The 12,248-nt window shown below is 42.0% G+C and overlaps 1 protein-coding gene across 2 annotated transcripts; it reads left to right on the top strand.

The window, feature by feature from the left end:
• The first annotated feature begins 363 nt into the window (after positions 1–363).
• Positions 364–10,772, top strand: wdr21 (WD repeat domain 21). 2 transcript variants are annotated; one of them, XM_063001454.1, is made up of 13 exons: positions 364–666; positions 756–835; positions 1,901–2,058; positions 3,379–3,461; positions 3,726–3,828; positions 3,928–4,071; positions 4,951–5,000; positions 5,116–5,195; positions 5,317–5,409; positions 6,587–6,684; positions 7,436–7,615; positions 7,721–7,835; positions 9,848–10,772. In XM_063001454.1, the coding sequence occupies exons 1-13, from the start codon at positions 566–568 to the stop codon at positions 10,075–10,077; spliced, it is 1,515 nt and encodes a 504-aa protein (XP_062857524.1). In that variant the 5' UTR covers positions 364–565; the 3' UTR covers positions 10,078–10,772. The 2 variants fall into 2 exon arrangements, with proteins under 2 accessions (XP_062857524.1, XP_062857525.1); XM_063001455.1 differs by lacking the exons at positions 364–666; positions 756–835; positions 1,901–2,058 and having other exon boundaries at positions 3,428–3,457.
• The last annotated feature ends 1,476 nt before the right edge of the window (positions 10,773–12,248 follow it).

The following is a 12,248-nucleotide window of genomic DNA, read 5'->3' as shown; positions in this document are numbered from 1 at the left end:
TTTTTTATATTTTCTACAATGTAATCGTAGCTAATATGTTTTATCAGACAGTTTACTACTACTAATAATAATAATTTAATCATAATTATCTTTGTTTTAGGATGATTGACATTTAAAGTAGCCAATCATATGCTCGAATGATATAGCACTTCTGAGAAATTCACCAATCCAATTCAAGAGGGCGGGCACTTGCAAATCAACACGAGGGACCCACTCATAGAAGCAACGTACGGCTTCATTTTGAGATCACTACCAAATAGATAAATAGTGGACTAGGAAGGGTATATGAGTCAGTTATAGTTTTACCCTAGCTAGTGCGGTTGTTACATTTCTTGGTGTTTTTAGAACATAACCAACGTCTTGAGAAAACGCGTGTACCGAAATCGCTGTACATTGTTCTTATGTCTGTGAAAGCTGGTTTAAGTGACTTTCTGAATTAAGTGTTAAATTAAACTGTTAAAGTTGTACAACCCAGAGTTTAAAACAGTTAGATGTGCACTTCAGCGAAAACTAGTTAGCAAGTTAGCAGGCTAACGTTCCTCTCTGCTGAATGTAAACAACAAACATGAGAGAGAACCGGAGAGGAAGGAGAAGCCGGCACCAACACCACCATCATCATAATCCTCATCATCATGGGTCTGACTGGACAACAAGTCACCAATCTGGGTAAAACAACCACAACTAACTGATAACTGGTTCACACTATGGCTGTAAACTCACTGAACATTGCTGAAGTTCCCTGTTTGACGTTGCAGATCAGCCAGCACATCAGGAACAAACCCAAACTCAGAATCAGACTCAGGATCTTCCTCCACATCCAGCACTTCAGCTCCAGGTTTGCATGTTCTCCCCGTACCCCTAATTACTTTATTTGTATGATATGCTTTATCCTGGTCAGGGTCCTGGTGTGTTTGGTGCCACCATGAAACACATGTGCTGAAAATGCAGCAGTTGTAGCCTAGTGGTTAAGGCACTGGACTAGTAATCAAAAGGTCGCTGGTTCAAGCCCCACCGCTGCCAGGTTGCTGCTGTTGGGCCCTTGAACAAGGCCCTTAATGTTCAATTGCTTAGACAGTATCCTGTCACAGTACTGTAAGTCGCTTTGGATCAAGGCGTCTGCTAGATGATGAAAATTTAGATGTTATAGAGCTCGCTTTGTGCACAGGGCCTTCCATAAACTGTGGCAAGCCATAGCCTAGCAGTTTAGGTACTGGACTAGTAATCTAAAGGTTGCTGGTTCAAGCCCTACTGCTGCCACTGTTGGGCCCTTGAGCAAGGCCCTTAACCTTCAATTGCTTATACTGTATACAGTCACAGTACTGTATGTCGCTTTGGATCAAGGCGTCTGCTAAATGCCGAAAATGTAAATGTAATGTAAACGTTATACAATGGACAGGTCAGTAGACACTCCTATTTACTCTTTTGCTTACACCGAGGGGTATTTTAGGGTAGCCACTCCACCTTTTGCATTTTGATAGGTAAGATGATGCATCTAGAGTAATTAAGAACCCACAAGCGACCCACGTTGTGTCCATTATTTTTTACGCCATCCAGGCAACACAAACAATGCATCCTATTTTATCTGCTCTCCATGTGATTTACAAGATGTAACATAAAGCCTCCACAAGGGGGCATTCGTGTACAAGTTGTATCTTGCCTTCCTTAAAATAAAATAGTTTCTGGCCGTCAATATTTGCGTGCAGAATTGGCTTATTAAATCTACTAATTCCGTTCTCTGTCCAGTATTCAGTTGCTCAACAGTACCAGGTTGTTGTCTGATTCTCCTCTACAAGATGCACCAAGCATTTTCAGTAGAACACAAGCACACTGTGTCTATCCAGCCATACTGTTGTAGCATGGGCAAAAAAAATGATCTCAGACCAAACCTGTTTGTTTGCAGAGTTGCCTGGCTTTTATTTCGACCCGGAGAAGAATCGCTACTTCCGGCTGTTGCCTGGTCACAACAACTGTAATCCGTTAACGAAGGAGATGCTGGAGATGAAGGAGCAGGAGAAAAAGAGAATGAAGCTGCTGGTTGATGATGAGCATCCGAGGAAGGTGAGAGTTTGACATTTAACCTGTGAAAATGCTGGATTCCTTTAACCTGTAATCTCTGATTAATATATACTTATAACTATATACATTTCCATATATGCTATTATGTCTATGTACATAGTACCATATACATAATAGTAATAAAATAATAATGAGCGTATGAATAACAATATGATTAGCAATAATAAGTAGGTATTGCAATAATAACCGTAATAATAATAATAATGATCTATAAAATAAATAACTATACAACTATATCTATAACTACAGTATATAAAGACGTTGATAAATAACGTTACATATACGGGTAGATAATTGTGCAGATATGTATATGTATGACAGATGCAAATGATGTAAAGTGCAGGTGCAAATGATAAATAATAGGTCCATAGCGGTGTAGTGTGGTGTTCAGTAAAGTAAATGAGGTGGGCAAGAAAGTGATTCCACTATGGACTTATTACTGAACTACCAACAGCTTTATTCCTTAAGCGTTTGAATTTGCTGATATTTTTCGGTTTGGGATCATTGTACATGGGCAGGTGGAGTAAATGGGTGGCACAGTGACATGACCATGTATACTTGGATTTGAGTTTAACATGCTTTTCCCATGTCTCCATGGGTTTCTTTGGGATTCTTCTGCTCTCTCCAACCTCTTACACAAATGAAGAACATGGATTGCCTGCACAATCCATGTTCCGAAAGGACCCGGCCCGTCCCACCTGGGGATCGAACCCAGGACCTTCCCGCTGTGAGGCGACAGTGCTACCCACCGAGCCACCGTGCCACCCGGCATCTAAAGACTCATAAGTCAGCATGGTGGCTCAGTGGGTAGCACTGAAGGTCCTGGGTTCGATCCCCTGGTGGGGCGGTCTGGGTCTTTTCTGTGTCAAGTTTGCATGTTGGTCCCGTGTCTGTGTTGGTTTCCTCCGGGAGCTCCGGTTTCCTTCCACAGTCCAAAGACGTAAATTTGAGATACAAAATTGTCCTTGACATTAAACTTGTGAACTGATGAATCTTGTGGACCTGTAACTACCGTTCCTGTCATGAATGTAACCAAAGTGTGTAAAACATGACGTTAAAATCCTAATAAATAAAGACCTATATGTGAATACACAGGTAAATTACACATATACAGGCTTGTGCAAAAGTTTTGACAGCTCTGGTCCAGCTGCATTTTTATGCGTTTTTTTGGCTGCTTTCTACAGTTATAGTCCATTTATGTGCACTTAATAATCAGATAACCATCACGATTAAGTGCACTAATAGAAACTATAATCTAACAATCTAAAAAATGACTGACTGGATGCTGGTATCTCTGTACAGAAAACTCCAAGAACTGGTCTGAACTCCACACTGCTGTTACAGAAGAGACATCTGGGTGTGCTGCCTTCAAGCTCGTATTGTAGGTACTGTATCAGCGTAACCTATTATATACAATTTAGGTGAATGCACAGTAAAGACCGACAGACCGACCGACCGACCACTAAGCACAGCATACAATGGTCTGAACAAAGATCTGTGGCATCATAATCACTTATATTGCAACACAAACATAAAACATTTGGACATTTTGCTTTATTCATTCTTTATGTGTGGTTTGTGGATCCGAGTCATTCATATCTCCATTGTTCATTATTTATTATTGTTATTATTATTATTTTTTTAATCAGACTGGTCCACGAGGTGAAGGTCAGTCAGATGAAACGGCACAAACTGGAGGTCCAGAGCACCGACTCCACCAGCCCAAACGCGGACAACTTTCGCCTCATTGTGGTGAGCTCTTACACTTACAGACACAAGTGCTCCGGGGCTCTGGCATTAGGGCGATGTAGTCATAACCTCTAAAATTCTCTTTTCATACCGCTTTTGTAGGCGGACTCTGCTTGTGAGCGAGTCTTCACAGTGAACGATGTTTCCCACGGAGGCTGCAAGTACGGCATCATGAACTTCAGCGGCTGCAAGAGTGGCTCCCTGTCTGTGAGGATGTGTGATAACCTGTACTTCACCAACCGCAAGGTGAGCCTGCACTCTCAAACAGAGACATTTTGGTTTAAACCACCTCCGTGTTTCTACACTCACTGTCGATTTTATCAGCTCCACTTACCATATAGAAGCACTTTGTGGTTCTACAATTACTGACTGTAGTCCATCTGTTTTTTTACATACCTTTTTAACCTGCTTTCACCCAGTTCTTCAATGGTCAGGACCACTACAGAGCAGGTATTAATCTAGGTGGTGGATCATTCTCAGCACTGCAGTGACACTGACATGGTGGTGGTGTGTTAGTGTGTGTTGTGCTGGTATGAGTGGATCAGACACAGCAGCGCTGCTGGAGTTTTTAAATACCGTGTCCACTCACTGTCCACTCTATTAGACACTCCTACCTGGTCGGTCCACCTTGTAGATGTAAAGTCAGAGACGATCACTCATCTATTGCTGCTGTTTGAGTTGCTCATCTTATTGGCTGGATGTTTTTGGTTGGTGGACTATTCTCAGTCCAGCAGTGACAGTGAGGTGTTCCACTCATACCAGCACAACACACACTAACACCATGTCAGTGTCACTGCAGTGCTGAGAATGACCCACCACCTAAATAATACCTGCTCTGTGGTGGTCCTGGGAGAGTCCTGACCATTGAAGAACAGCATGCTAACAAAGCATGCAGAGAAACAGATGGACTACAGTCAGTAATTGTAGAACTACAAAGTGCTTTTATATGGTAAGTGGAGCTGATAAAATGGACAGTGAGTGTAGAAACAAGGAGGCGGTTTTAATGTTATGGCTGATCGGTGTACCAATAGAGCTAAAGTGTAGGAATATGGTAGGTTTATTGAGTTTGAACACCGGTACCGCATGTCTTTGATATGCATAACCTTGTATTCCTCTTTGTTTTAGGTGAACTCTGTGTGCTGGGCTTCTGTGACTCATTCAGACTCTCATGTTCTGTATCCTTTTGGACGTTCTATTGTTTTCCTAACATGTTGCTTTGTAAGAAAATAATTAGTAAAAGACATTTAATGCCAGTTAAAACACTTGTACTTTCCTGATGAGCCTCTGTAGGTTGTGTTTGGTTGGAATATCCGAGACTCCAGGCTGTGTCAGTTTACTGCCTGCATCTCTCTTTAGTAACTCCAATCCCGGTGAGACATATTTAAGGATCTTTGGATATTTTGTACTTTCTAAATAAATACATCATTATTTGTTTGTAAAACTATAGCAGTGAAGGTGAAGTAAAACCACCCGCTCTTATTCTGTGATCAGACCAGCCTGGGATGCTTTGCAGTTTCAAGATCTCTACAGCGTGGTCATGTGCCTGGTGTTTGAACCCACAGGCTGATAAAAACTTCAGTACAGGTAAGGACAGATGGATGGAAGAACCCTGAACTTGCTGGATCACAGCATTAATTTTCTGATTTATATCCTTGTCATTGTCATATATTATGGACAAACGCATTCTGTATGAGAGGTTCCTCTCAAGGGGTCTTCCTTGTAATATTTGGGATGTTTCCTTGTGTCTTTTTGAGCCTGAAATCTATGAAGCTGCTTAGACAGAATTGTGTATTTTCTATCATTTTTAGCTGTAATTGGGGGTGTGGGGTAGAAGAAGTCTGGAACCCTACACCGATCAGCCATAACATTAAAACCACCTCCTTGTTTCTATACTCACTGTCCATTTTATCAGCTCCACTTACCATATAGAAGCACTTTGTAGTTCTACAATTACTGACTGTAGTCCATCTGTTTCTCTACATACCTTTTTAACCTGCTTTCACTCTGTTCTTCAGTGGTCAGGACCCCCACAGGACCACCACAGAGCAGGTATTATTTAGGTGGTGGATCATTCTCAGCACTGCAGTGACACCGACATGGTGGTGGTGTGTTAGTGTGTGTTGTGCTGGTACGAGCGGATCAGACACAGCAGCGCTGCTGGAGTTTTTAAATACCGTGTCCACTCGCTGTCCACTCTATTAGACATTCCTACCTAGTCGGTCCACCTTGTAGATGTAAAGTCAGAGACGATCGCTCATCTATTGCTGCTGTTTGAGTCGGTCATCTTCTAGACCTTCATCAGTGGTCACAGGACGCTGCCCACGGGGCACTGTCGGGTGGATATTTTTGGTTGGTGGACTATTCTCAGTCCAGCAGTGACAGTGAGGTGTTTAAAAACTCCCAACAGCGCTGCTGTGTCTGATCCACTCATACCAGCACAACACACACTAACACACCACCACCATGTCAGTGTCACTGCAGTGCTGAGAATGATCCACCACCTAAATAATACCTGAACAGATGAGGCAGACCTAGTGTTAATCCCCAGGATCAGCTCACCAGCTCGGCCACTGGAAGATTTGATTTCATTACATAACTTTGTGATTGTGTTCCAGATAATAATTCAATATTAGAATATAAGAATAATAGCTGGCTTGATTATTCTGGTGTATTTATCACTGTATTTTTATGGATGTTTTATCATGTTATTTGTGCATATTGGAAATACTGATAATAGTTTTTGTAACTATTCTTTACGTAGGTCTTTCGCGGAGTGTCATTGTAACCGATGCAGTAACAGGCCGAAGACAGACGTACAGCAGCAGCAGTGACGTTTTGACCCAGCAGTTTGCACTCCGAGTTAGTATGACTGGCTAAATAGTTGATTTATTCGCGACAATAATACTACTACAGTTTTTACAAAATAAATCAAAGAAGCCCTGAAGTTTATACTGAATATGCTTAATATTGACAGTACCTTCCTCTCAGAGAGACACTGGTGCCTCGTCACAGATTGTGCGCCTCAAGCTTGTCATTATTTGGCAGCGTGATGCAGTTTAGAGTGAAAAATCTGTGCTGTTAGTACGAATATCAGCACAGTTGTAACACTTCTTAGCCAATCAGATTCGATAATATAATATGCAGCAATAAGGTTATTCAGGTTGTGGTCGAGCAGAGACGGATACTGAATTGTGAATGACGTGTGTTGGCCTTTCCTAATTCAAACGGAACAGATTGGGTTGTAACGTAAAGTGTGACTAGGACGTCTTTGCCACCTTGCCTGTTGCCTCACAGCAAGGAGGTCCTGGGTTCGATTCCCAGGTGTAGCTGTTCGGGTTCTTTTCTGTGTGGAGTTTGCATGTTTTTTTCTTGTGTCTGTGTGGGTTTCCTCCGGGAGCTCCGGTTTCCTCCAATAGTCCAAAGACGTGCAAGTGAGGTGAACTGGAGATGCCAAATTGTCTGCGACTCTGTTTGACATTAAACTTAGACTGATGAATCTTGTGTAACCAGTAACAACCAAATAAAAAAACATGACGTTAAAATCCTGATAAATAATAATAACTGCCACCTTGCCCTGTTCTCACGGTGTGTTTTATTTGTTTTCTGAAAGGCTCCGGTGCTGTTTAACGGCTGCCGCTCGGGAGAAATCTTCAGCATCGACCTGAGACAGAGGGGTCGAGGGCGGGACCACAGCTGGAAGACCTGCCGCTTCCGTCAGGACTCGGCCGTCACCTCGGTGCGGCTCCTGCAGGACGAGAACTACCTCCTCGCTGCGGACATGCTGGGAAAGGTCTCTGTCCAGGATATTCTTAACACCGCTGATGTTGCTCATCCGGCCAGTCAAACGAGTAATTAACATTTTCCCTCTGTTTGCTCGTCTGTTTTATCCGATTAGATAAAGCTCTGGGATGTTCGCGTCAGAAAATCAGTACTGGAGTACGAAGGTCACCACAATGAGTACGCCTATCTGCCGCTTCATCTGTGTGAGCAGGAGGGATTGTTGCTAGCAGGTACATTTGTATCCTATCACAAACGTATCGTTGCTACTAATTATGGTTTTATTATTAATTATAATTAGATTAGTGCGTTTTTCACCTCTAAAAAACAAAAGTCTTTGCTGTGCTCTACATTTACAAATACCAGGTTATATTGGAAACATCCCCATGTTTTCCAAACTGTTTTAATGATGCCAATTTACCATGATTTAGTTATTTTTCATATTATTTTCCCAGAGCATATTGCTACTATAAAACTATTGCTTTTTTTAAATACCCACATTTTACAGTAGATTCACATGTGAAACCAGCAACCGTTTAGGAATTTCACTCTTACTTAAACCCACTGTACACAAACTCACGTCGTTTTGTTATTTTGTGCCATTTAGACAGTGAAGGCTTGTTCATATTGCGATAGTATGCCTTTACAGACAATAGGAAATGGCAAGGAGCCACATAAAGATGAATACACAAAGGGGAAAGTAAGTTTGGGAATGAACGACACATTCCTGTGCACCAACAACCAATAAAAAAGGATTTTGGAGAAGATGGTTGCACCAGCGTACTGTTCTGATATTAGTTCAATTGTTGCTCATATTATATATGCAAAAAATAAATGGGCCATTTACGTCCCCAGGACATTATATGTATAAATGTATATGAGGTGGCGCAGCGGTAAAAACACACGCTGGAACCAGAGCTGGGATCTCGAATACATCGTATCGAATCCCAGCTCTGCCTGCCGGCTGAGGCTGAGCGGCCACGTGAACAACGGTTGGCCTGTTGTTCAGATATGGGCGGGACTAAGCCGGATGGGGTCTCTCTCCCATGACTGGTGCGATTACGACCTCTGCTGGCTGACTGGTGGCGCCTGCACAGAGATGAGAAAAGAGTGCTCTCAGGGTGTGTCTGCACTCGTCAAAGTGTAGGTGATGAGATGCATACGGCTGCTGCCCACGTGTCGGAGGGGGCGTGGGTTAGCTTCGTTCTCCTCAATCAGAGCGGGGATCGGCATTGGTGGAGAGGAAGCGTGACGCAATCGGGCAATTGGACGCGCCAAAAAGGAGAAAAAGGGAGAAAATGCATAAAGAAAATAAAAATTAAAAAATTTATATGAAAATTAACTTAAAAATAATTGTTTTAATTAGCAAAGTGTCCTGCACATTAATCTAATTGCACATTTAGGATAAATAATTTAAATCGTTAATAAAAACTCCCTATAAGACTTAAAAAATAGTATTTTGGTCATGTCCCCACCCTCTAACACGACACTTTACAATGAAATATAATAGAGTAAAATCTTTTAGAAGTCATTTTTACTTGCAGTGTTTGATCCCATCTATGTTTTTAATATTTATTTTACATAAGAAATTTATAAAAATGTGGATAAAATCCACGTTTTAGTCACTCAGTCCTGTTACCCTCACATATTCTTCCTTCTGATAATAAAAATGTGGAAATATTTTCATCAATCAGGTCACATATTAAACAGAAATGTTCATTATCTGTATCTACTGAAGATTAAAGGAAGATAATTAGTAGGTTCTCCCTTTTTCTCCTGTATGTTTGATAATATTGTAACTCTGACTGAGAAGATTCATCTCGACATTCATTCCTGTTACCTACATTTTATCTTAGTGTTGTTATAAATGTGATAAATCACCTGTGCCCAGTGTGCCCAATGTTTTTGTGCTTTTAGCATGTTCTCCATGCTGCTATATTTCATGTATTTACTTATTCTATGTTAAAAACTCAGTCCTGTTACTTTCAGTACTGTTACTTATGTACAGCTCATCTTCCACTTAGAAACCTTGTAAACAGGTGCCTGAGATTTGACCAAAACACACTCTGAGGAGTTAAGTGTGTGTGTTACTAGACTCCGTGTTATACAAAGATAAAAAATGAAGTTTAATTTCATTAAGTTACTACACGCAAATGGCACCTATTTGGTGGACATGTCTGACTATTATCTGCTTCTTACCCATACTGGAATTGACTGTGTTTCCTGTGTGCTGGTGTGTTTTCAGCGGGTCAGGATTGCTACACCAGGCTGTGGAGTCTCGGAGACGGTCATCTGCTCCGAACTATTCCTTCCCCTCATCCTGCCGGGAAAGATTCCATCCCCAACGTGGTGTTCTCCTCACGGCTCGGAGGCCGCAGAGGACTGCCCGGTCTCCTGATGGCCGTCCGGCATGATCTCTATCACTACCCGTACAACGATTATCAGGACGAAGCAGCATCAGAAGCAAAGACCTAGCTGGTTCTTAAATTGGTTTAGTTACTGGAGCTACAAGCTGGTCTGTAGTGTGGTGCCTGGTTAATGGTTTGTAGGAGCATTTTATAACATGTTTTATGATATGTTCACGTTTTGGAGCAAACTTGGAGAATGGGATGCATGGCTGGCACTGTGCATGGTCTGTCTAACATGCTAACCTTCCTCAATACGTAGCAGATTGAGGAAGGTTGTACAATAGTGACCTCTGCTGTCTGACCAAAGCACCTGCAGTTGTGGTGGGGACGTTTGCATAGTTCTATACGTGTTACGGCTCTCTGCGAGACTCCACTACAATCAGGTGAAAAGATGAAGTTGGAGACTGCACACAGTGGACGAGGTACTTGCCTAGTAATCAAAAGGTTGCTGGTTCACTGCCAGGTGTCCACTGTTGGATCCTAATTCTCAATCGCTTGGAATGTATGTGGTCACATTTGTGAGTCGCTTTGGATAGAAGTTTAAGTAAACGTAAATACGTGTCAGAGCAGCAAGAAAATTGTAATAGAGGAATTAACGATGATTAGATTGGGAGAAAATAGGGAGAAATGCAAAACAAGGAGAGAAAACTAAGAAAATGGATGTGTGCCATACTGGTGAACCCTTCTAAATGCTGTACAAATTGTCAATGTAATGTGCCACAAGAGATTAAAACCAGTTTAACCACAACCAAGTGGTATGAAGACTTCAATTACTATTTTTTATTTATTTCAATGAATTGTTAAAAGACAAGGCTTTGGGGAAGGGCACTTTCTGTTTCATTATGACTGTATTTGTGAAGGACCATAAAGAAACCTCTTGATGACTCCCAGATCAGACCATCTGATAATGTAAGAAGCCTTGGTGTCGTCCTGGATAACCAGCTGACCTTCTCTTCTCATGTAGCCAACATGACAAGATGGTGCCGGTTCGTCCTCTACAATATCAGAAAGATTCGACCATTTCTCTCCATGGAAGCTACTCGGATCCTTGTGCAGTCACTTGTAATCTCACGGTTGGACGACTGCAACTCCCTCCTGGCAGGAGCTCCCATGTCCACTATTAAACCCTTGCAGCTCATTCAAAATGCAGCTGCTCGTCTGGTTTTTAACCAACCTAAACACTTGCACGTCACCCCACTGCTGCGTTCTCTTCCTGTAGCTGCACGCATTCAGTTTAAAACACTGATGCTCGCCTACAAAGCCAAAAATGGACCAGCCCCAAGTTACCTTTGAGATCTAATCAAACCACGCTCTGTACCATGCAACCTCCAAGCCACTAGTCTCGCCCGTCTTGATCCTCCACCCAGTACTCGAGGAAGATGAGCATCAGCATCAAAGCTTTTCTCTGTACTTGCACCCAAGTGGTAGAACAAACTTCCCTTGTCTGTTCGAACATCCGAGTCTCTCGCTGTCTTTAAAAGACGATTAAAAACCTTCATCACCTCTTTACTAAGGACTTAAGCTGACTTGTACCTACTTACTCAGTTTGACTGTGAGCAAGGCCATCCTATCCAACATCACTGTCCATAGAACGGAACGCCCAACAAGATCTCATCAGGTGTCCACGTACTTTGGCCATTATAATGTTCATACCATGAATGGATATGAAAGGTACCGTCACTGAGCACTTTATTAGGAACAAATCTGGTACTTACACCCAGTGCTTATTTTATTTTACCATACAAATACTGACTGTAGCCCATCTGTTGCTCTGCACACTTTATCACCCCCTACCAATATGACGCCCACTGACGGTAATTTTTGGGTGGTGGACCATTTTCAGTGCTGCAGTAACAATAACAAGGTAATGATGTGGTAGTGTGGGTTGTACTGGTATGAGTACACCTGGTGCAGCAGTGTTGTTGGGATTTTCAAACATCTCACTGTCAAAACTGCAAGAAAATTAAAATATAAAGCCAACAGCAGCCTGTGATCGGAAAGTGTCCACTCATGACAGAATAGAAAATGGCTCTATTTGCTAACTACACTTACTACAAGTGCTAACTAGGTACAGTATGTGTTCCTAATAAAAGGTCCAGTAAAATTCAACAGTATTTTAAAATCCCAACAACACTGCTGTACCCGATACACTACACGATAGATAGAACAACACACACTACCATGTCAGTACCATGCTATGTCTGTAGAGGTCCTTTTTGATCCCTTTTGATTGATAAA

This window comes from Trichomycterus rosablanca, chromosome 9 (assembly GCF_030014385.1).
Source record: "Trichomycterus rosablanca isolate fTriRos1 chromosome 9, fTriRos1.hap1, whole genome shotgun sequence".
Classification (NCBI taxonomy): Eukaryota; Metazoa; Chordata; class Actinopteri; order Siluriformes; family Trichomycteridae; genus Trichomycterus; species Trichomycterus rosablanca.
Note: the sequence above shows the minus strand (reverse complement) of the source record. Positions and strands in the feature narration are given on the sequence as shown.